The 26,348-nt window shown below is 28.1% G+C and overlaps 1 protein-coding gene and 1 long non-coding RNA gene across 28 annotated transcripts; one reads left to right on the forward strand and one right to left on the reverse strand.

The window, feature by feature from the left end:
- Nucleotides 1–4,922: 4,922 nt before the first annotated feature.
- Nucleotides 4,923–10,458, forward strand: LOC107419158 (uncharacterized). Of its 22 annotated transcripts, XR_009634850.1 has the most exons (13): nt 6,068–6,353; nt 6,543–6,605; nt 6,772–6,827; nt 6,952–7,041; nt 7,259–7,325; nt 7,808–7,891; nt 7,973–8,014; nt 8,146–8,303; nt 9,004–9,240; nt 9,517–9,593; nt 9,684–9,729; nt 9,818–9,946; nt 10,026–10,458. It is a non-coding gene; the product is annotated as an uncharacterized LOC107419158 (long non-coding RNA). The 22 variants fall into 22 exon arrangements; XR_009634832.1 differs by having other exon boundaries at nt 6,069–6,353; nt 9,004–9,593; XR_009634841.1 differs by adding an exon at nt 4,923–5,109 and having other exon boundaries at nt 6,310–6,353; nt 6,543–6,649; nt 9,004–9,946.
- Nucleotides 10,459–10,607: 149 nt separating this feature from the next.
- Nucleotides 10,608–25,820, reverse strand: LOC107433005 (protein DETOXIFICATION 21-like). Of its 6 annotated transcripts, none has more exons than XM_048465025.2 (10): nt 25,589–25,820; nt 20,481–20,555; nt 16,491–16,772; nt 13,828–14,369; nt 13,212–13,298; nt 13,004–13,060; nt 12,098–12,336; nt 11,820–11,938; nt 11,124–11,210; nt 10,608–11,005 (listed from the first exon to the last, which is right to left on the reverse strand). In XM_048465025.2, the coding sequence occupies exons 3-10, from the start codon at nt 16,752–16,754 to the stop codon at nt 10,916–10,918; spliced, it is 1,485 nt and encodes a 494-aa protein (XP_048320982.2). In that variant the 5' UTR covers nt 16,755–16,772; nt 20,481–20,555; nt 25,589–25,820; the 3' UTR covers nt 10,608–10,915. The 6 variants fall into 6 exon arrangements, with proteins under 6 accessions (XP_048320982.2, XP_048320983.2, XP_024922291.3 ...); XM_048465026.2 differs by having other exon boundaries at nt 16,491–16,848; XM_025066523.3 differs by having other exon boundaries at nt 20,481–20,603.
- Between the last annotated feature and the right edge of the window lie 528 nt (nt 25,821–26,348).

A 26,348-nucleotide genomic window follows, 5' to 3' on the forward strand; every position in this document is an offset into this window, starting at 1 on the left:
AAAAATTTAACTTTGCTAGTCACTCGATTCTATAAATAATAGACAACCATACAAAGACTATAAATAGAATCGACCATTGTTGCGTAAAAATATGAGAATCTAAAAACAATAAAACCAAATTATTAGACCGAATGAAAAAAATAATAATAAAAATAAAATCAGTAATAATAAATTTATTTTTATTTATTTTTATTAGACCAAAATAAAAAATAAAAAAAGCATAAGAATTAAGATTTATTTATATTTTGATTATTATTTCTTGCTTTGACTAAGTTTTATTTTTAATGGTTTTGGCATAAAAAAATATTTTTAATATTTGGTCTAATAAAATTATTTAATTTATTTTATTCTAATATAAATATTTTTATTAGATCAAAAATTTCAATTTCATTTTTATTTTTAATTTTTTGTCTAATTTTTAATTTTGTTATTTTGGTCTAGTTTTTTTATGGTTTGGACGTGAAAATTATTATTAATATTTGGTCTAATAAATTATTTTATTTAATTTTTATTAAATAAAAATATTTTTATTAGATGAAAAATTCCAATTTTATTTTTTTTATCTTTGTCAATTTTTTTTTTTTTGGCCTATTTTTTTATGGTTGGGACATAAAAAACTTATTATTAATTTTTGATTTATTTTATTTAATTTTGGATCTAATAAAATAAATGTTTTATTTTTTTTATTCTAATTTTAGGTCCAAAAAATATTTAATTTCATTGCAAGTCTAATTTAAATTAAATTAAAATGGATACAATTTTTCAAATAAAAAATCATAAATATAAAATGAAAAAAATATTTTTTTTTTTTTTGTGTTGAAAAGCAAATTATGATATCACCATGCGTCCACATGTTAACATCATTTAATGTCTTCATTGGGCAATTGAACTTATTTACAATAAATTTGAAATATCGAAATTCAATTCATGCAATCCTGAAATTTCATAGTAGTAATGTGCAATAATTCCTCTTTTTTCTTTTTTCTTTTTTTTCTTTTTCTTTCCTCTCATATGCAGCACTATTTCCACAGGGCTTTTTAGCTCTTCCACGCTAAATTTAAAACTTTTTTTGTCTTCTTATAATACCCTTAATTCAAGTTGGGATACTTCACTTCATCATTTTCCAGTGTCATAGATTGACTTTTATCATATTAACTTTTAGTTTAAAACAAACTAATCAATCATACACATCAATTATCAATCCCTTTGTGAGGCAAAAACTTATATGTAACGGTGTAGCAGATCACTTATTTTTTAATATTTAATAAATATTTTGTAGATCTACATAATTTATTTTATCGTTGTATGATGTGGTATATGATTATAAAACATTTAATTTACATTTTGATTTATTTATTTATTTATTTATAAGGTATACGTTTCACACAACAATTTAGAACAGCTAAAAGGTGAGGTGGTGTCACCATTATATGCAATTCTAGCTACTCTATTATTTTAGATCACAAAATTTGAAACTGTAAAAGCAGTTGTTGAAAGAAACAAATTACTCTTGGTTCTTAATTTTTTTATCCAAACACGGAGTTTTTTTTTTTTTTTTTCATTTGTTAGCACTTATTGCAGTTTCAAAATTACTATCAAACATATTAAAATTATTATTTATGTCACCTATTTCATTATATAGACTCACCTATTTTCAATAAGCAAAATGATTTGGTTAAGGAGATAAAAGTAAATCAAGATACCATGTTTAACGGTCAACAAAATTCATTTTGGTTGCCTTAACATATAGATGACCCAAAAAAAAAAAAAAATCATAAAATATTTATCATTTCAATTTTTGGGATACAACTTAATAGAAAAATGTTACAACATAGTGGTAAATTATTCATTCCAAAGTGAGAACACTTTATGAAAATTAGACAAAATTTAAGAAAAGAACCTCCAAAGAAAAGGAGCAAAAGGTTTTAATGGAATAAAATTTAAATATCATATATATTTATACACAGTAATATACTATAAAAAATGCATGTTTTATTCTATACTTACACGTGTACCTTTAAAAATGGTAAATATGTAACGGAAATTCTATGGTGAGGACGGTCCGCATGAGCACTGCAGTATTGGTGACGATTTTTCATAGTATTAACGACGATTTCTTAGAAAATCGTCACCAATATTATGAAAAACCGCCACCAATACTGTGGTCCGCATAAGGACCGTCCACACCATAGACAGACTGAAACATGTAATTTTATTAACACCCCTGTTCTTAAAACATATATATATATATATATATTTTAATAGAAAAATTGTATATATATATATATAGAATCTGCCTACTCACTACCGAAAAAAAAAAATATATATATATATATATATGGGAATCAGTGATCGAATATTTTGTAACCAAAATTTTTGGTCCTTAAAGGTAAACATTAGTAACCATAATATGGTCGTTAAAAATTTTGGTATCTCATATTGAAAGAATGGTAAGATACCATTTTTAATAACCAATGATTGGTCACTAAATCTTAATTTTCAGGAACCAATTAAATTTTGTTTACTCAATGTGAGAATGAGAAATTTTTCCCACATTTTTTTTAGCATGAAGAAGATTTTTCAGTTACCAATTATGTATTGGTCACTGAAATTAATTATCACCGACTAATAGTTTAGCTATTAATAGTCTAAGTAATTAAAAATGAAAGTAAATATAAATGCATGAGATTGGTGACCATTCTTTGGTCATCTAAAATTTTATGTTAGTAGCCAATAAATTGGTCACTAATACTAATAATGGGTGAGCAGATGCAGGTTGGTTGCTTAAAAAGAGCACAAATAAATTGTTTACTAGATGCAACTTTTGGTGCAGCATAATTGTTATATATAGTTGTAGTAACTAAAATAATGTAATAAAAATATTAATATAAGACTTCACTTTTTTTTTTTTTTATGGATAGAATATGAACATAACACCTTAGGCAACCTAAAAGATTTTATTGTTAAAATGTTGCATGAGTAAACAAAAGATTGATAGTTGAAATTTTTTGAAATTAAAAAAAAAATGATGATATAATATGCATTTGACGACTAAACATGAGCAACCAAGTGATAACATAAATAATTAAAAAAATATACTAAAAATAAAGGATAATACCTTTTAGTGATAACAAAATGGTCATTTGAGAGTCATATAACATAATATATTATTATTTAGAATATAATATTAAAAAAATATAACTACTTGTCTCTCTCTTTTTATATATATATATATATATATACATATTTATAATTGGTACTTGTTTATTTGGATTCATATATATATATATATAGACACATGTGTGAACATGTATATAATATTGTACATATCTACATATATAGATTTATTTATCTTTTAAATATAGCTATAGATATAAACAATATTATATATAACTTTGATAAAATAGGAACTCTCCTCCACTTTATAATAGAAGCCATATTTGATATATGGAAGCTATAAGTTACCAATTAACCATGTAGCTTAGTATTTAATCATTTGTTTAAATACTCTTTTGGGATAGTCTAAATAACAATGGTCATTGATGAGAACCTTTAAATTTTAAATTCAACTACATTTAATATTAAAATGCCCTCTTTCTTGGTTTATAAAAGAAAAAGAAAATGATATCATCATAATGTACCCATACAAATAAAGATGCACTATTTGCCACCATTAGTTATTAGTGGGACCTATGCCGAGTTGGCAAACATTAATTGATTGCACTTATTAATTTTCTTATATTATGGGAAAGTAAACGCTTAAAGGTAGCCTATTAAGTTGTCATGTCAATATATCACTAATGATGATAAAAGTAAATTCAACAATTATATTTAATTGGTTTAGTTTTTTAATGAAAAATTTTGATCAGTAGGTTATTCGATAGAAAATCAATATTGGTATTTTGAAGAGCATCCAACTATTGGTTGGTCAATTTTGGTTCTTTTATTACTTTTTTATTGGTTCAATTAATTATTGGCTTTGAAAAATCAATACGAACAACCGCCTACATTTTAATGGCATTCAGTTTTTTTCAATTTTCAATTGGTTTCAATTTAATTGGTTTTTTATTTTATTTTATTATTTTCAGTTTATAACGAACATTACTAATAATGGTCATCATTGATTATAAATAGTATTTTCCATATTATTATAATTTTCATTATAAAAAAAGATATTTGTCAGGAAAGCAAACTATATAAATTTCATTCAAAAAACATGAATGGCATAATCATTATTTTCTTATATAAATATTTTAATTTGATTTCTCTAACCTATATAATGAAAAACTATATACATAGAAAAAGAGAAAATGAGGGAATATTTTACCTTAAAATATAACGTATTTTTTTTTTATGAAAGAATGGACTTATTAAAGTGATTTTACTTGATACATGATTAAAAATTAAAAATTTTTTGGAATAGGACTTAACATGTCACTATTATAGCCAATATTACACGTATACATATACAGACATATATATTAGTAATATATACTTAAACACAAATTTATACATGTTAGAGTTGGTGATCCGGATTTTAATTGGTCCAATCCGAAAAGCTCGCGGTGCAACCCATTTAGTAAAATATATTTTGTAAATTTTTTTTGAAGTTATGTGGTGGTAAGGGAAGTCGATCACCGATAGGCCCGAGACTGTAGGCTCGATTTTAGATTTATTACATACTATATATTTAATAATAATTTTATATATAAAAAAATACTAGTTAAAATTTACGTTTAATTAATTAGATTAACCATTTCTATAGCATTAATACTATTTTAGTGAATTAACAAAATCAATTAATGCTATGTTGAAAGCCCATATTATATATATATAAAATTATATTAATTTATTTATCATATAAAATATAAAATTTTTACTTTTAATTTTGGGTTTTGCCAAATAAATCAATTTTTCATTTTGGCTTGGTGGGAAATTTGCCCGCCCTTCCCCTCCTTCCCTTCTAGTCAAAACAACATTTTGCTCTAGCCCCTTTTGAGACTCTGCAGCGCTTCGTCACTCCAACAATGTCATCCCCCTCCTCTATAGCAGCTTACGAGTTTCTTCTCTCTCCGACCGACGGATGATCCCGCTCTCGCTGCCTTTCAGGTGTGCTTCACCTCTTTACTTCTCTCTTTTCCTTCCCCCAACCAAACCCAACCCCCCCCCCCCCCGCGAACCACACCCCACACCCCCCCTCCTCCTCATCAAGCAACCTATCCAATCTAAGTCAACCTGCTTAGATTGGGTTAGGTCAGTTAGGTTAATAGATCCTTTTCGAGTGATCCATACTCTTCAGTTCCATGTGTTATGAGTTATGACTACTTGAATATGCTCAATATGGTGGCGCAGCAGGGGGGGGTGCAGCAGGGGGGGGGCAATTATGGTGCCTAGCTTTCATTTCTCCATTCTCTTTAGATATGTCTTGGTGGAATGCCAATTATATCTCTTTTATGAGAATCAATACTCATGGTTGTAGTCATTCTGTATGAGCTTTGGAAATTCCTATGGAGAGTGGGCATTTGTTCTAGTACTTTTGAGTTTTTTTGCCATATTCCTAATCAGACTAATCTCTTGCTTTAATGCTAAAATTCAACAAAATGAACCCAAATATGAAAAATTGAACACACTCAAAAGCCTTCATGGTTGTCTTGGTTTGTGCGGGTGTCGGTTTTGGGCTAAAAATCCTAGACTTCTTTTAATTTTAAATTCAAACTTTAGAGACACAAATTTGGATGAACTTTGTAATTTATGCTCGAAATGAACAATTGACCAAATGAAATATAATATGGACTTGATAATTGTGGTTAAAACTAGCAGAAAATTAAGATAAGTATATAATTCACGGTGAAAATTAATTTTTAAAAGTTTTACAGAATCTATAAAATATATGATATATATATATACATGATGGACTATGGTTGAATTGATTTTGTATAGTTTGGTTATTTCTTCTCTTGTTTCAGTAGTTTCTTTCTTTCTTTCTTTCTTTCTTTCTTTCCTTCTTCTTTTTTCCTCCTCACCAAACCAACCCCCCCCCCCCCCCGAACCACACCCCACACCCCCCCTCCTCCTCATCAAGCAACCTATCCAACCTAAGTCAACCTGCTTAGATTGGGTTAGGTCAGTTAGGTTAATAGATCCTTTTCGAGTGATCCATACTCTTCAGTTCCATGTGTTGAGTTATGACTACTTGAATATGCTCAATATTTGTGTGCTTCTTCTTGAAGTTGTGTTTTGAAAATTTTCAAGTTTCAAAAAGTAATTTGACAGATCTACTTTTGCAATGTTGTATGGATGAGGCTTCAGATGTCCGACAGAGTGGATTTGCCTTACTTGGTGACCTTGCTAGAGTAAGTTGATACATCTACTTGATGATTACTACTTAGGTATTAGGTTCGGTTTCTTTCTCATTCTTCTTCAATGTGTAACTAAAACTACCAAGTCACAAATCTTGTCGTTGCTAATTTTACCATTTTTGTAATTTATTTGTCTATTTCTTGTTCTAATATCCATCCATGCTCTTTTGGTGATTTAATTAGATTTGTCTTGTTCATTTGGGACCTCGTTTGTCCTAATTTCTTGATATTGCAGCCAGGCAATTGGTATGTAACACACTTTGCATGGTTTTAAGTGGTGATTTTGGAAGGTTGTATTTTTTACCATTGACCCTGTAATTCTTCTGCTTTTCAATAGAATGTACAATTCCATCACTTATCTAACTCTTGTTATGCTTTTGATTTATGTTTTACCTTGCTTTATGTTACTCAGGTAGTAGTAGATGCATTCCGCAGGATCCCCAGGGCCACTTGGAATGCGAAAGAAAGGTCATTTTCTTCCCCTCTCTAAGAGGTTATTTGTTTTAATATATTGTAGAACTTTGTTTATATAGTTGTGTTTCCAATTGTTGCTTGAAATGTTGTGAAATGGAAGCCTTGGTTGATGTAACAGTTTTGAAAATGCAAGTTATGGATTTCTCCAGCATCGTCATTGTCATGGGTGGAAAAACAACTCAGTGAAATATCTGGTGCTAAAGTTCAGGTGATAACTTGTGTTCTCTCCATAATTTTTACTGCAATATTGGTCTGTCTTAGATCAGGATTCCCTTGAATTCAGTTATTACCCAAGAGCTTGACCAAGATTTAGCATTTCCTATTTAATTAGTTTACACTGTGTGTGTACCATTTTTCGAATGTACAATCTTTTTAGATTGCTTTTCATCATTCTTTTTTTTTTTTTTTCTGAGAAAACTTTATAGGTAAAGAACTTAGATCCCTTGGTGCACCGTGCCATTGCTGCAGCTCTTGCTATTCCAGATCTTCAAGGTAAATGCTTTTTATTCTGGCATAGATTGTCTTTTCTATTATGCTTGTAGTAGATGTATTAGTATACAACCTTATATTTGCATTTTTATAGTGTGGTAGAATAATTTGCTGATAAAATAGAGATCTGGAAACCATGTGCTTCAATATAGAAGGATGGCATGTGTATAATTTGCAAAATGGGATGTAAGCTCATGAAAGAATATATTTTTCATACTCTATAGGACTGTGTTTCAATATTTGTTGCTAGGTTTATACATTTATTGACATCTATTTTTGTGCAATTCTGTTTCGTAAGTAAATAATCTTGTTTCCTTTGATGTCCTTTAGACCGATATGACAAGTAATTTATTATTCATGTGAACTCTTTTTGTACCTTAAATAAATACATGCTTATAAGCATGATATTTTATTATTATAATTGAAAATTATTTCATTGTTAGGCAAATTTAATTTTAACATGCAATTCAACATGGATCTTGTAGGCTATTGCTGTAGCTTCATGCATTCGTGACTCATGGCCTGTTCTTATAATGGCGCCATCTTCATTGCGTTTACAATGGGCTTCTGTAAGTGCTTTATCAATTTTTATTTTAGTTGTTATGAAGGTTGATTTAACCTAATGGGCATGTATTTAATCGTTCTTGCAGATCATTCAACAATGGCTGGACATTCCTCCATTTGATATTCTTGTAATTCTAGTCATTTGTTTATTTAGCTAGATTATTTACAGATGCTTGCAGCTTCGATACCTTTTCTTAACAGGAACTTGAAAAGATCAAACTAAATCCTAACTTTTACGCTAACAAGTTGTTGTGACCAGGTTGTTTTGTCTCAATGTGGGGGACCAAACAGAGGAGGATTCACAATAATGTCCTCAAACTCCTAAGGAATCATTCATCTTGATGGCCTATTTAATATCATCTCGTATGATGTGGTGTCCCTAAATTGCAGAATTTACTAATGGCATTAGACTTTAAGGTAAGATCAGTCAAATGGTTGTGTTTTGTGGAATTTTTTCTCTTTGTTTATGTTGGCAATCTACATATCATTTCATACTTTTACCAATAACCCAATATGCAACACTAAAGAGTTGATACTAGAAGAACTAGTGGAAACTGGATAAAATGAGGAAGTATGTCTGTGTGTTTAATTGAGTGAAAATGTTATCAAAATTATTAGGTTGATTTTCACTAGGATGCCAAGTACATTGCTGGGGCAAAATGTGTAAAGTTGGCTGAAAAGCCTGAAAATGGAAATGTCTTGATGGATGAGTAAATGCATCTTTAAAAAAAATTGAAAGCTTCTTGTTTTTAATCAATTATTTAGTAGTTTCTGAAGGGTCATATTTTTCTTTTTTTGGTTAATGGTATAATGTATTTGTGTATTGTCAAGAATTTTTCAGTATCCTAATATATAGTATCCCAATCTTGAATACCTTAGAATTGCTCCTATTTACAATTTCAAACATCCAAACTTGGGATGGTTTTTGACATTGAAAGTCTTTTACACTACATAATATTTTCTGCCCAGAAGTTAGAACAAGTAGATCCTCTGTAACTGCATGTAAGCAAACCTAGACATGTTTGCATGCCACCATGCTGGTTCTAATATAAAGTCCTCTTCTCTTTGTTAATATGATGATAGAATATGTTGCTAGCAATGACGTGTTATTTTTCAGGTTGTGATTGCAGATGAGTTGCACTTTTTGAAAAATGCTCAAGCAAAGAGAACGACTGCTTTTGTTCCAGTTATAAAGGTATTTCTTTCTTGATCAATGATGGTAACGTAGTACCAGCATCCAGACATGTTTTTGTACTGATTCTCCTTTGTACTGAATTGCGAGCCCAATCACATTAATCTACTACCATTCCTTTTCAGCCATAGATTCATGCTGAATCTCAAATAAATAGAACAGGTAAATAAAGTACACATGAATACTAAATTTGTTTTCATTGCTGTTCCATAGTTAAATAAATGATGCACAAATTCATCCTTTTAATAGTTTAAAACTATATGATTAAAAGGCCAGAAAAAAGAAAGTTGACTTGTAAACCTAGTCATTACATTTCATATTTTGTTTGTTTCACTTTGAATGGTCATTTTTGGTCCACAATGCAATAGAATAAATTTTTAGTGGGACAGCTGCATATTTTGATCCTCTCTCTTGACATCTTCATCTCCTCGATAGTAGACTTTCAGAAAGCTCAATATGCAAGATAACTTATTGGAACTCCTGCTTTGTCTTGGCCAATTGAATTATTCAAGCAGGTATTTCTGGTGGCTCATTTAGGATACATATGATGTCAATGGTGTTTGGTATTTTAATAATCCTTTGTGAGTTTGTGCAAACTTTTGCAGTTGGAAGCCTTGTATCCTGATGTATTTACAAGTGTCCATGAATGTGGTAATCGATATTGCAAGGGTGTCTGAAGCATTTAATTTAAAACTATTCCTTTCACTTATAAATTTTGTCGCTGCTATTGATCTTTCAGGGAGTATTTGGAATCTATCTAGGTGCAAGTAACCATGAAGAATTGCATAATTTGATGAAAGCAACATTGATGATTCGCAGACTTAAAAAAGATGTTCTTTCTGAGTTTCCTACGAAGCGTAGGCAATAGGTCAGTATATCTGTATGTGTTTGCTGCAGTGTCTAATCTGCTTTTCATTTGATTTTGATTGTTATTTAAACTTCTTTAGATTTCAGGAATTTAAGGAGCAAGGTCAAGTTTAATCAATGGAGCACATGTTTAAAATTAATGCAATGAAGAGTTCAACGCAAGATTTGTCTCCTCCACTAACAAAACGATTGTTTTAAGTATGTACTAATGACAATTATATGCATGTAAAGACAAATATTGTTTTATAAATATTTAAAGCCTTGGTGTTTTAAGAATTTGCTAATTTGCTTTATATATTGTATACTTTTGCACCTTTACTATTAATTAATTTAGAAAATAACTAAAATAATTGCATTGGTTCCTGAAAATCCATCCTTATTGATTGCTAAACATAAAGCATTCAGAGACTAGAGCTTGGTTGTTGAATATAGAGCATTGGTGACCAATTTTTGGTGATTAAAATTATTTTTGAATATGTGAAGGACCAAAAGTGACTACTGTGTTAGTTGCTGTAAGTATTTTCACCATCCAAACAATTTGGTCTCTAAATATTGTTTTTAGTGACTATAATATTGGTCATTTATAATTATAAAATTGATCATTTATATAGTTTTATGTTATCAAATTTGGTCAAAATATTACTTTTTTAGAGATATTCAGAGATTAAAATTTGATCATCAAAATAACAAAATCTGGTTGTTAAAATTGTTCAGTTTTAACGACCAAACATTTGTTGTTACAACGTGTAGACGATCACGCAATGATCATGTTTTTCTGGTTGCTAAAAATTTTTAATAACCAATATATGACTTTCTTCAACCAAAATCAATGGTTATTGAGAAGCAATTTTTTAGTAGTGACTATTGATGATGTTTTTTGAAAAAATCCTCGTCTTTGAAACTATCTATATCATAATACGAAGCGATCCGTCCGCACCATAGAATTTCATTATATATATATATATTATACTTAGGATTCACATATATCTGAAGTCCTGGGGTTTGATCCGTCATTGTCTGCTATAATCCATTTGTTAACACGACTACGTGCCAGTGTTACCTGCAAAAGATTCATTTCAATTTTTATAACTATTTATGTGATTCAAAAAATTAAGATAAACATTGAGATAATTGTGTAGAAAAAGCAAACGACCAAACTGAATCTATATAAATTCAACCTGTTTATCCCAATCAGTTTTCCAGGTGATAATGAGGAGTACAACAGTTTGAACAAATGTTCCGAATAGCATTCCAATCCATACACCCTACATCAGAGATTATAATCACAAATGAATGTATTTAACAAAAGAACATAAGGAAAATCAAAAGATCATAGAATGAAGTAAATTGCAGTTAATTATTTTGTAAAAGTATAAGCATTATATACATATAAACATCGAATGTCGTATAAGTTTGAGCATGAAAATGAAACCACATAAATACAGGTAAATTAAGAAGTAATTATATTCAAAAAGATAATTCAAAAATGAGGAAGAAATTAAGCTACTCCAATTCTCCAGCATAAATAATTAATGTTTTTCCTAGTTCATCAAGTTTGTTGAATAGAAAAGTGCATTAGCAGACTAACTAAATCTATTCAGGTTGATTATACCAATGACCATACTAAAAATTTTTCTTTGGTGCGAAAATAATGGACAGAGTTTTGTCCAAAACAACGTATATCCTCTCAAGATATTCGCATAAAACGCATATCCTGAATAAGATAGGCATTATCCCAAATAAAAATTCATCCAAGACTTTCGAATCAGAGAATTACCAACTATACTAAAATTCATAATATTACTTGAAACTTACAAGATTTATCAAAAAAATGCAAGGAAGTAATTCAGAAGAATAGAGAGAATATAGCTTACTTTTACTTGCATATTCAAAAGATAACCAAGCACAAGCCCAACAGGGATTCCTACAAGGTAATAGCAAGCTAGGTTCACATATGCTACAGTGCTCTGCCATCCAGCTCCAACAGCAACCCCTGTCAATGAAATTGGCATGTGATGAATGGTTGAGATTTAATTTAGGAAATTTTATGGCTTCAATGTGCTTGACCGACCACTTTTTTTATTATCATGAGATTAAAAATTGAGGTTAAAGATAACCATCCATTGATAGTGAAAAAGGGAAGGAAAAATACCCGAGAGCACCGGCTGAACACTGTTCAATAGTAAAGACAGTGCCAATAAAGATGATAAATCGGCAACTGCTTTAGCTACCGCCTCATTTTCGGTGAATATGTAAGCAAGACTTCCTCTCAAGAAGAGAAAAACTAGGAAAAGCACAAAGCCGATGGATAATGAAGTCAACACTGTCAGCTTAATTGAGAACTTCGCTGCTTTGGAGCTACCTCTTCCAAGCTCATTTGAAACCCGAACGCTGCCATGTATTAAAGAATTAAGAACAATGAAAACACACAGATTGCTACAAGAAGAATGTAAGGATGTACCAAAAGTTACAATGGGATTTCTGCTGTTCAGTCAACTGGTTAAAAACTTGAAGCAAAAAGGAATTCAACTAACATATAAAGTTATCAAAGAAATAAAAAAATTCCCAGCATTTTTTAGATTTGCAGTAAAGATGCTGGAATGTCGTTGATCAGTTAAATATAACAGCCAGTTAAATACTGCTAGAACGTGGTGAAAATGTCATATTTAATTACAAGTCTTCGAGAAGTTATAAATGCAACGATGTTAGAATGTGGTTGATAAGCGTTGAATATCAGTCAGTTCAGTTGGTCTTTCAGAGAGGGCAAGACTTCAGAGAGAACTACATAAGCCTAATATACATGGTTGGGCCCACTTCATATGAGCTTGGATCTGGTTTTGAATAGTTGTTTGCATTGTTTGGCATGTGTAAGGTCCAATTTTTTTCCTCCTGTTAATGGGTTTACGCATGAGGAGGTGTATTGGAATATAAGCTAATTGTTTGAGAGTTTCTTTCTAAAACAGAACAAGTGTTTTGAGTCTATTCTTGTTTGTTATATTATTCTAGAATGAATAAGCAGTAGTAGATTGAATAGGTTTAATTCATTAAAGAAGATTACCTTGCTGCAGCCAAAAAACCAAGGGATATCATCATCTCCCAGCCATTTATGTTGAGGCTGCAAGAACCGTTTGTAAAACAAGAAAACAAAAAAAAATTATGTAGTTGAACATATCAGAGTAATAAAAAGGAAAAAGAAATAAATAAATAAAAAATAAAAAATAATTACATGAAGAGAGAAAGGGAAAGGAGATTCACAGAAATATTACCAGATAGATAAAGCATCAATTGAAACCTCGGCATTTTTGAGGTTCCCTGTTAAAAGAATCAAAATTGTGTTGTACCACAGCTCAAGACTGTCAAAAGGAAAACATAAAAATAACTCAAAAACTCAAGATCCGTTATTGTAAACCATCATATTTTCTGTGTTAGGCCTAGAAATATCTACCATGGCACAAGTTTATTATTTTATTTATATTTTCTATGAAAAGACAAAAATATAGTTTCTGTTCTCTATGTTGCCAGTGTTGTGTAAGTTTCTATGTGTAAACAGAAACAGCATATGCATTCTACATGGAAATGCACTAAAACCACTTTCTTCAAAAGCTTCCTAATTTAATTTTTAGCCAGTCATCATGGAAGTATAGCAATCTTAATATAATTTCATATTATAAATAGCTATGCAATCACTTCAAAGCTAGCGTATGTATTGATATTTCTTTGTAGAGAACAGAATTTTTTATTTTATACGTAAGGCAATGTTTAAATCAATTGTGTGCTACTCATTATTTTGACAGTAGCCCTCTGACTGTTTTTTGGCAATGATTATAACAACAACCAATATGCATACGTAAGAACTAAAAAATGAGAAAAAAAGGTCATTACCACAGCATTGCACCAGATGACAGAGAAAGTTGGATAACATGCCAGAGATCCTTAAAAGCTAAGGTCGAGAAACCATTCCATGTTTCACGGCAACCACCACATATAACGAACAAAAGCTGACCCATGTTGGGAATCCAATATGCTAACATCGTGGATGCCATTGCACCAGGAACCCCAAACTTGTATTTAACAGTCAAAAGCCATGAAAGAATCAAATGGAGCACAAGCGAAAATGCTGCCAAGTATGCAATGATCATGTTCTTGCTCTGTGCTTGTAGAAACATTTGGCAGGTAAAGGACACACTGAAGGCAAATATGACAGGTATGAACCAGAGACCAATATATCCTGCCATATCTGAGATTGTATCTTCTTGGCCTAGAAGTTTCAAAATTGGGGCCGTGAAGATAAACAAAGGAAGAAGGATGATTGAGCTGAAAAACAAAACTATCCATGATCTTTGAAGATATATCCCAAGCATTTGGTATTGTCTGGCACCATATGCTTGACCACAAAGTGTTTCTAGAGCACTAGACATGCCCAACTGCACATTAAAAAATTTGTTAAACAATCTAAATATTTAGGAGTACTCAGGACTAGTATGCATTAGAAGTTATTTACATTAAGTCAACCAAAGCAATCATGATTTCATTGACTGTTTTATAGAATACAGAATGTACTTCATGATTTGTGCAACATTACATAGGTCATAACAGGCCTATTGTCTAATCAACGCTGATTGTCAAAGTACAAATATAGGCTTTGTTGGCTTCTAAAACATTAACTTCTATAGTTTCTTCGTATCTAGTTGTAGTTGTGAATTTGAGTAACATGATAAAGTATAATTAAGCAAAATGGGTGCATAATATTTAGCACTAGGCCAGTACGATAGCTTTTATGTTTCATCAAAGTTGTGGCCCCTACAACCAAAGGATTACTAACTAAAAGTCCTTCCATTTATCTTCTTGCAAGCTGAAAATCCTGAATATTTTGTACCTCGAAATTATTAAGAAAAACTTAAATTTGAAAAAAAAAAAAAAAAAAAAAAAAAAAAAAAAAAAAAGGAACAAAACCAATATAGTTATTGGAAAATTTTCAAAATAAATGCATCTGTTTTGGGGAGTTTAAAATTAGTTCGTTGGTCAATGATAGAACTTGAAAACAATATGTGACATAACTCAAACATGATCTTGTATAAAAGAGTACTGATCAAATGATATAAATATAATCAACAGCTGTATAAATAAAGAGTACATGATCAATAGTTTCAATTAAATCCAGTGGATTGCAAATTCATAAACAGGACCAAGACCTATCCATTTTTCTATCATTTGACTAGAAAACAATAATATCACTTTTTTAGGTCTGTATTCCTGCGAGCATCCGTATCTTAGCGTTTCATTTTCTACTTAGATCAATCTCCATCGTATCCAACACCTTCAAATATGAAGTAGTACCCCAGAAATGCATATCATTGGCGAAGACAACGTTGGGGCAGTGGGGGCAGCAGCCCCCACATTGATTTGGAAAATTACCTCACATGATATGAAGATATAGTGTATCAATTGAAATCTCATGTTTTTGTCCCCACATAAATGTAGTAAATTTTCTTAAATACTTTTTTAGATTTACTATTTTATAAGTTTTTTAATATTTTTTTTCTTTCTTTCTCTGTCTCTCACCTTAATTTTCCCCAATTACGTGGAAGACTTCCAGTTCTCCTTTTTTTTTTTTTTTTTTTTTTTTTTTTTTTTTTTTCCTTTTACTCTCTCACTTTCCCATTCTCTCTTACCCAATTTCTCTCCTAACACTTCCATCCCTATTATTTCTTCTTTTTTTTTTCTTTTTTTTTTCATTTATACAAGCACCTTGAGAATAAACTCAAATTGAAGAACAATATTTTTTAGCTTAAAGAAATGTATATTTTTTATTACAATTTTTTCTTTCTTTGTACCAATCTATAAAATGAGAAAAAAAAAAAAAGTGAAAGGGATATCCATTTCCAAAATAAATAAGGTATGATTTAAAAGTATTTTTTTTATGTGCAATGAAATAAGTATATTGTGGTGATGTGCTCTTAAGGATCATTGAAAAAGTTTGAATTGTTTCATTATTAAAAGAAAATTTCAAATGAATTTTGATTCCACTATGTCAATGACAGTGATCACATATTCAATAGTGAGATATTCTGAGTTCAATATAGCGATATATATTCACTATTCGTCATTAATCTTATTGGTATGGATTTAGTTTCACAATATTAAAAAAGTTCACATATATTTTATAATCATCATTTTGGAAAAGGAAAAAAAAAATCACTCAAGTTCTTATACTCTAAAACTTGTATGATTACCTAAATGAAAGCATAATAATTCTTAATTTTATGATAAAATATTCTGTTAAAAAAAATTAAGTTGGTATTTATATAGAAACAATATATGTTGTTTGACATGAAATATTAAATATCATGTTGTAATACTTTTTCAATAAGTATAATATATATAGATAAAAAGAAAAAGAAAATTTTGCCCCCTTGGCTCCGCCATTGAATGCATTAAGGGCGACCTTGATCATAGATTTCAACAAGAACAAGAAGGGAAAATAAATAACACTCGATGAAGAAGGCTATAGGCAAATAGTACCATATAAGTGCAAGGAAACATACCAGGATACCATTCGCAAACCTCACAATTACGGTCATTACAAGAGCATATCCAGCTAATTCAGTAGAACCAATGTGCCCAACGAAAGCTTGGCTGATGACATTTATCCCAAAGGTGGAGAATCTGGTGAAAATTGCAGGACCAGCAACCACCCACATCTTCTTGCTCTCACTCCATAGTTTTTCCTTTAGTGTAACCTCTTCATCAACACTTTCTTTTGCCTGGGTCTCTCCTCCAAGAAGCTTTTCATTAATTTCTCCATCCATTTTTTAGCTCCTTTTTCTCTGCCAATTATTTGCAAACTTACAAACTTCAGTGATAGATGTTTATATGGAGGGTGTTAGCCGGATTTATCTAATGCTGCATAATAGAATGACAGGTCTTAAAAGTCTCATTCTCATAACCAAAACAGTAATGGAAAATTGAAGAAAATCATTTATTCTTTATACCAAAACAGTAATGGAAAATTGAAGACAATCATTTATTCTTTAGATCATTTATAGAAAATTTTTGTCAAATAGCATTTGTCTTGGAAATACTTTCCATCAGGACTTCATTCCAAAGAATAATCATTATTATCATTATTATTATTTTCATATGGTTTACAATTTGTCTTTTTTGGGAATGTAGTCTGAATGAATTGAATAGGTTTTAAGCCAGAAGTGAAAAAGTCTCTCCCATAGAAATGTTATGGTTATCTGCCTATGCTTTATCAAAGAAGTTACTCTGTCCAGTTTAATAGTCTAGTTAAGTTTTAAAGATTTAATTTTTAAAAACAAATATTTGCAGCTTCATACATAATAAGCAAAACATTTATTTTATTAGTCATTTTAAAAATTAATTTTCAAGTACAACCTAAAATTTCAAAATATTGTGTGCAATAAGTTTTACATTTTTCTTATTTGAAAAAGAATCACCACCATATGCACGTTTTATTATTTTCGATTGTAAATTAAACTTATGTATCATTATCCCCATGGGGAAAGCCCAGATAAAAAGTCATTGAATAATGATTTTAAGTTTGAATCCATACTGTCAAAATAAAAAAATAAAAAGTAAAAATTTATTTATCTTTTTTTCTGGTTGTCTGCATTTGATGATTCGGTCTCACCTATTTTCTTGCGTTGAAATTTCCGGATTTAAAATCATAGTCTTGCTATTTTAAAATAAAATAATTGTCATCTATAAAAAGAATACATATATTAAAATTTTTCAATTCGTTAATTTTAAAGCAAAATTTTACATATACATATACATATATGCAATACAGTTTCAAGGTAGTGTGGATTTATATAAAAAAAAAAAAAATTATGGGGATAACATTCACAACCATCAAATACATGATACATTTATAACTAAGATAATGAACAAATGATAATTATGACAGTTTATTATTTTTGGTTAACCATATCATATTATTTATCGATTTAATGAAAATATCTTAAATTCTACAACATAATAAAAATAATAAAGACAAATTGGATTTTTTTTTTTTTTTTTGGTCATAAAAACTATTGAAATCATTTTAACATAATAAATATAAGAAGGACAAATTGGATTTTTTTGTCATTAAAACTATTGAAATCATTTTAATAATTAGAAAATTTTCTGCAACTTAATAAATATAACAAAGACAAATTGGAACTTTTTTTAACCATTTTAACATAATAAATATCAAAAAGACAAATTGGATTTTCTTTTTTATATCATAAAAACTATTGAAACCATTTTAATAATTACAAAATATTTTATAATAGATTTTTTTAATTTTTTATTTTAGACATTTGAGTTTACAAAAGAATACATCTTCGGAGAAAGGTTTATGTTTACAATATTTTACCATTTTATATCAATGTTTTAAGCTCATAATTTATCAGTTGTAAAAAAAAATGGTTTATCAATTGAATCAGCCTCATTTATCTCTTATTTATATTTATATAGTTTGAGGAATTATATATTTGTAACTATTTAATAGTTTTGCATGAAATTAATAATATTTTGGCCTAATTTAAAATTTATTTATCTTTTTTTCATCCTTTCCTTTTTTTTATTATCATTTTTTTCTATTTTTGTCGTATTCTCCTTTTTGACGTGGCTGGTATGTGACATTTTATTTTAATTTTTATTTTGTCGCTAGAATGTAACATCGCACTTACTTTTGCAGTAAGTTTTTCCTTTTGGCGCTCAATTTCGCCGCCAGATTTTTATTTATCAACCAATCAACTTTTTTGGTGGCTTTTCTACTGATAATCCTTCACTTATCATTATTTTCAACAACGAATTTATCACCCATAGAAATAAAAAAAGAAAAAAAAGACATTGTAGCGAATAACATCATTCTATTTAAATATATCAACAAATTGAGGGAATTCCTACTCAAAAATTATATAATAATTAGAGACGTACTTGGGTAGCCAATGTTCAAACAAATCCAATATAGGTTAGCTTTTCGGATTGTTCAATCAATTGAAAAGTAAGAAAAAAATCTAATCTATCCAATTTTAGTCACCAAAAAAAAAAAAAAAATCCAATCTATTAAATTTTAGTCGGTTTGGATTATTACTTGTATCAAATCAGATAGGATCTAATTTTTACACAATTCAATTTGATTTTCAATGTTTAAAATTGAACAAATTTTATACAACAATTTTATTAGCTATAAACATTCATTCTAATTCTATAAATAATTATAAAAAAAACTAATAATTAAATAGCATATCAATGATAACAATGCATAAAAAAATTACATTACATTTTAACTCTATGTAAGAATAATCATATTTATTCATTTTAACTCTATGAAGTGTACAGTGCAAGCACTTAAGTGACATGACAAATAAATTTTTATAATCACATAAATTTTATAAATTAAAATTCTTTAATTTATTATTAAATATGAATTAATTTATTCTTTTTTAGTTTAATTTTAAAAATAAAAAAATTGTAAATTTTTTTTAAAAATATTATTTTACTATTTAAAGTTAAGAAAAATTTAAATTTTTAAATTTGTATTTATTGTTAATGGATTAACGGATCAAGTGACGAATTAAATAATAATTTATCAAATGAATTTGAATTTATTTACTTTTATACTCAAATTTAACGGATCGTGTTTGGATCAACTAAATTTTACACGAACACAATTAAATATGACACGTTGCTAAATCTATTTTAAACTCTCATAATCAGGATGATAGTTTTGTAAATATTTACTTTTTTTATTTCAATTTTTTTTTTATTTTTCTATATACTAATATTTATATACTAAAAATATTTTTTAATTTTATATAAATTGTTTTAAATTTAAAATAACATGTTAAATCAAATTGAACTAAAAGATTTTGTATCCTCCCATTATTTCTTTGAATGACAAGACAACTATTTCCCTTTTTTTTTTTTAACACAAAATAAGTTTTAAATTCCTGCCCGAATTTTTTTCCCCACTTTCCATATTAGAGGGAGAAATCAAATTTTGGCTTTGCTCTGGGGGTTAAAAAAAAAAAAAAAAAGTTGTATTTCTAAATTAACTTTATATCCTTTCATTATATATTTACCATAAAGTGCTTAGACACTTTTTATGTTTTTGCTTCCCAATCCTGAAATACTTAATTCTATGGGTTTTATACTCTTCTTCACAAACCAATAACCACAGCCGCTGGCAGCCTACTGTGTCTATGGGAAACATTCGGCAAGCGGTCAGCATCCTTCTCATCAACACAAAACAACGATAGCCACTAGGCCCCCTTTTTTTTTTCTTTTTTTTTTCTTTTTTTTTTCCAATATTTTCTATATATTGATGTCGATAAAACACCTAACAAGTCACAATGCTGAAAGAATCATTGACGGCTTGCATGACAGAGCCTTAGCAAGCCACGAAATTATTTCCACAGCCAGTGGCTGGTGGTAAGGATGGAGGAGATTGAATCTAAAGAAGGTTGAAGAATTCTTCAAAAAATATAATATAATGTAATAAAAAAAGGTCTAGCATGCACCTTTGATATAGGTGGCTGCTGTGGCGATGGTGTATGTGACTGACCCTCACTGCACTACAGCCGCCAGTAATGCTCCTGCCGACAGTGACCATAAGGTGTTGCATAAAATTTTCAAACCTAAGCCTATCGAAGAAGATAAAAATGTCAAAAGTTTTTTTATAAATTAATAGTTGAACTGTATAAAGTTTACTTTGAACTGTAAAAATAAAAAAATTAACGAATTTCACTACTAACCAAAGCAAAGCTTATACATTGATATTATAGAGGTACTTATCATTATTATCCGTTATAAGTACCATAAAGGCATTGAATAATTAATTTTGTATATCATCCTTAAGGAATTCTTTTACATTTGGATTAAAGGGAGGAAAGGAAAAGAAAATAAAATATTTATTAATCAGTAAATAAAAAGAAAAAGAAAAGAAAAAATAAACTATTTATAATAATTGTTGTTCAATAAAAATGAAAGCAACAGGAAAAAAATAACCAATGCAATTTATGTCTTTTATAAAAATACTTTACATAGAAAATATCTCAATTAATTAACTTTTAATTAACAAGGATAATTTTGAAATATTCAAAAGTTTGATTAAATCCTTTTCATTTATTTTTATTTCAAAGCTAGACTCATTAAAATATACATATCTAATCATCTCGTTTTCTTTCATTTCCTTCTCCATCTTTTCCATTCCACTAATTTTAACAATCCAAACAAAAAAATTGAATATTTTCCTTTCTTTTCCCACTTATTCCATCAATCTAAATAATGATACGTTTGATGCAGAATAAATATAAAAAAAAAATAGCTATTTCATAAAATTAACAATTACTATATTTAATATATTTTAAATTTTAAAAATATTTATTCTCTCGTTTCAAAGAATAGCCATTCATTTCAAAAAGTTCAAAATTACTATTTTTTTCATATGAAAAATAAACATTTTTATTATATTTAAAATATATATAATCGAGATTAATTATCATAAACTAAAAATACTGAAAATACATATTTATTTAATTTCCATCAAATTTAATATTTTTATATAAATATTTAAAAAATAATTTACATAAAAAATGTAAATATAGCACCAAATATTTATGAAAAATAAATAAATGAAAAGTACTATTATAGACCTTTTAAAATTTTATTTTATTATTTTATATTTTATCTTGAAAGATACTGTTGATTAAAATATGATTTTTATTTAAAAAGTTCTTTGAAGGCTCTTACATTGAGAACGGAAGTGGCATCGAAACTTTGAACTTCAAAAATCCATGATTTCTACTTTGAAAAACAGCTAGGCAAAAAGAAATAAAATAGAGCGACAAAAACCAAAAAGCGAAAAAAACAAAAAGCGAAAACAAAAACAATTTGGGACTTGTGTCGAGGAAAAATATTTCCTACCTACCCTGTCACTGTTCATGAACAGTTCTGAGTCACGCGGCGTTCTCACGTTTATTACTATTTATTTGAAATGACAACACTTTTTTTTTTTTTTTTTTTTGTGAAAACACTTTTATATCCTCATTTTCATGTTCAAATTCCCCTATCTCCCAACACTGTAATCAAAAAATTATTCTGTAATTATTTTTGAAAATTTAATAATCATTACATACGAAATCTAGTTCTTGCTAGTTGCTCTCAAAAAAATTTATTACTAGTTTCTATTGCCAAAAAAAAGAATAAAATAAAATGAAAATGAAAACAAGACCGAACAAATAACAAAAAAAAACAAAAAACAAAAAACAAAAATATCTATCTAGCTCAGCGTTTCAATAAATAAAAAAAAAAACAAAAGAAACATATATAAAAAAAAAAGGTTTATAAATTAAAGTTTGAAAAGTTAGATATGGTTTCATAAATAATAAAGTTAGTATGAATTTAATTTATTTAAGTGTTTTAATGTTTATTTGGAGATAAAAAGCATGGGTTTTAGAAATTAAATTTCTATATGTGTATCTATATAGATATATACGGGCAAAAATATATGGAAAAGTTAGAGACCATTTTATTATTATTTTTTTAAATACAAATTTGTTCTTAATTTATTATTCAAAACTAATTAAATTATATGCAAATATTTTCCATTATTTATCAAATATATAGAATAAAAATTAATTTCCAACAAACTAATTATCAAAAATCAGTTTTCTAAAGAAAGTCTTAGAGGATATTTTATATTTATATATATATATATATATATAAGTCTAGAGGGTATTGGTGTAAAATGGCATTAAAAGAAATAATAAATTACATGGAAATGTAGAAATTTATATTCTTAAAATTTCAATATATACTGTATAAAAAAATGACATTGCAATGAGGATAAAATTTTAAAAAGGTTTAAATTCTAATCATGATCAAAATAAAGAATTTAATTTTGAGAAATTTTAGTTACATTACCAAACAAATTATATAGTCCCATTATAAATTATATTCTTACCACTATTAAAAATTATTAATAAAGATACTTATTAATTAAACTTATTTGAATAATATCTTTATACAATTTTATTCCTCCTCTTAAAGTATATAAAATATCTATTTCTCTCCGTCTAATTCATATTCCGGCAAATTAGGATTAAAACATAACAGTTATACAAAATATGGAAACTCACATACATAAAACAATAAATGGTAAAGGGCATTACTAATTAAACCTATTTGAATAACATCTTTATATAATATTATTTTTCCTCTCAAAATATATGCAATATATTTTTATAACTATCTAACTCATATTCTGTTATAAATTAAGATTGCAAACATAACAATTATATAAATTATGGAAGCTCAAAAACATAAAACAATAAATTGTATTCAGTTTTTTTTTTTTTTCATTTAGCAATGATAAATTTTATTTTGTAATTATTTTGATTTTGATTTTGATTTTTTTTAGTTGTTTACCAACTACATCTTTGGTTCAATTAATTGGATCTAGAAAACTTTGAAGATGTTAGCAAATATACAATCAAACATATTTAAAATTGTACAGAAATCTACGCCCGAACAATTTAAAATATATATTTTTAAAAATGTTTGGATGTATAGATTGAATAAATTTGAATCTATTAAAAAATACATAATCAAACATATTCAAAGTTATTCAAAAAATTACGACTGACCAAACATTTAAGAAAAATACATAGTTTTAGAAAACTAAAAACATTTAAGGACATGATTGAACAATTTTAAAGACATTTGGAACTGTGGATTTTGAGTTTGTTAGTAACTTTAAATCCATTAGATTTTGTATTACGTTGTGGAATTTGAGTTGTCACTTGTGATTTTGGTTTGGCTTTAGAACTTTATAAATCATGGATGTTTTAGATATTAAACATATGATAGATTATTTTATACTTTTTATATATTTAAATAATACCGTATAAAAAATGAGATTGTATAGAATTTTTTTTTTAATTAGAAAAAATAAAAATAATAAAAAAACTTTCTTTTTATGTTGTTTTTTCTAGTTTTGCTTCTTGTCAAGAAAGAATTTAATTGAAAATAAATTAATGTCGCCTTGGACAGCCTATATAGCAATGCCACAAATGCTAATTCCATTGAAAAACCATTTTTGAGATTTAAAAACATTAAATTATTCATGCAAAGTAATTATTTCTTTTAGGAAAAAAAATTTAAGTACATGGTCAAACAAGAAAAAATGTTTCATATGTTCATCCAGAATTCCAGCTTCTATACTTCAACCGTAACTACATTAACGAAGCATTAACAAGATATTTAAGATTTTTCACCCAAAAAAAAAAAAAATGCTTGAGATGAACGAAAAGTTATTAAGCATAAATAATTGAAACGGATTATATGATTAATCATTAATGCCAAAAGGAGGTTATTTCACCAAAAAATGCAAAATGTACTTATAATTGACAGGAAGAAATTATATTCTAAGGCACTAGTCGACGAACAAATATTTATGACTATTAAAATATATGTTAAAATTTCGGTGGCATTAATTGTTCACGGGCCAAAAATTGGATTCTATTCATTGGGTTATCAGTGAAACTATTTTTTTTTTTCCTACGAAAATAGGTGAAATGTTTGCATTGGTCTCCTTTTCGGAACAAATGTACATGAACATTTAATATCTTTATCTTCAAAATTTAATGTTTTTAGTTTTACTATTTAGAAAGGGAAAATTAAATTTGAACACTAGGCATTTATTAAAGTAATTTGTGACTTTGCCGCTAGAGTGTTTTGTCTTCTACTTATGTGTCCTTGATGGGAGTGGGATAGCAATCAATTTTTAAGTAAAAACATGCAACCAAAAACATTTTATTATAGCAGGTTTTTATATACATATATTTGGAATTTTTATTTTAATATGGAAATAAGCAAAATAGAGAATATAGAACACCATATTTTTGGTCAATTTACAAAAATAACAAAATAAATAATTTAAATATAATTTACAGTACATGAAGCAATTTTTTATTTTTTATTTTTTCATTTTATGGAAATAGATTAACCAAATTCAAAGCATAGAGCTAAGGTGTTGTATTTTAATTTTAGTTTATTTTACCTATACTTTTACCTGTAAGACTAAAGTGGAGTTCCTAGATTCTATCTTTTACTCGACTTCTATCACTAACTTTCTCCCCCCCCCAAAAAAAAATAAATAAATAAATTAAAAATTGCCTATTTTATCTATGACACCTTATTGTATTTACTTGCTGTATTCTATTTCTCTGGAAGAAATCCTTAACAGCACATAAGAGTCGAGAGAAGCAGAGAACCAGAAGCTTTTCTTAATTTTTTTTAATCAATATTATTTATTTTCTCTCCGGTCAAAACCCAATTTAGAAAAAAAAAAAAAAGAAAAAGAAAAAAACTCTTATGCAATTCCTCATTCACAAACACTTTAATTGATAAATCAAAACACTTTTTCCATAAAAAAAAAAATGGAAAATTGAGCAATATATAAGCAGAGAAGCACAAACACTAGAACAAACAAACAAACAAAAAATAAATAAATAAAAAGATCACAAACTCATACCCCAATCCCATAAAAGAAATCAATGAAATAAAACATACCAAATGCCGCATAGTCTCATATATATGACTGGATATATAAAAGAGAGAGACTTACAGGTAGAAACTGAAGCGACTTAGCGGGCGAAGAGAGACCCGGACGGTGTTTGCTGTTTGGTCTCTTAGACTATGCCGGAGTTCTTTTTGGTAAATAGTTTGCCGGAGGTTATAAATAATAGTGTGGTTGAAAAATCCAACATATGGCCAGCGAAAAAGAAATTACGTTGGCGAAAATTTATATATATATAAATTTTCGCCAAAATGAAACCGACTAGATAGCCAAAGACGAGTGTATGTATGGCGGTACATATATAAATGTAATGACGTCTGTTTTTGAAAAGGAATCTGACAATGAAGTGGCGACACATAGTATCATAGAGTCGGGCACGGAGCCTGAGTCGTGGTGCAGATTCAGCCATACATATTGAGAGACCAAGGAAAAACAAAATAAAAACTATATATTATTATATAAGAATTAGGTTTGGTCAGAAAAAGAATTAATGAAAGGCTGAAAATTCAAATTTGGTAAAGAACGATGGACTTAGTAATTTTTATTAAAAAGAGAAAAAAAACAACAAGAAGAAAGAGAAAAGGACATGTATAAACAAACAAATTTTGGGGTCTGGCCTACAGCTTGTCTTTTTGCTATTTATTTCTTAATAATGAATGGTTCCTAGGCAATAAGGATGGGCAAAATCCAATTCAATCCGTTTAATTCATCTAATCCAATCCATTTTTAACGGTTTGGATTGGATTTTTACATTAATTGGATTGGATTGGGTTCAAAATATTATAAATTGTATGGATTGGATTGCTTA

The sequence above is a fragment of the Ziziphus jujuba genome, chromosome 11 (assembly GCF_031755915.1).
Source record: "Ziziphus jujuba cultivar Dongzao chromosome 11, ASM3175591v1".
Lineage (NCBI taxonomy): Eukaryota > Viridiplantae > Streptophyta > Magnoliopsida > Rosales > Rhamnaceae > Ziziphus > Ziziphus jujuba.

Coding starts and splice junctions, on each gene's coding strand:
- LOC107433005 (XM_048465027.2), bottom strand. CDS start 16,754: ATGGATGGAGAAATTAATGAAAAGCTTCTTGGAGGAGAGACCCAGGCA. Junction 14,370..16,490: donor GGTTTGCGAATGGTATCCTG/GTATGTTTCCTT, acceptor TTTAATGTGCAG/TTGGGCATGTCTAGTGCTCT. Junction 11,211..11,819: donor TTTTGAATATGCAAGTAAAA/GTAAGCTATATT, acceptor TCTCTGATGTAG/GGTGTATGGATTGGAATGCT.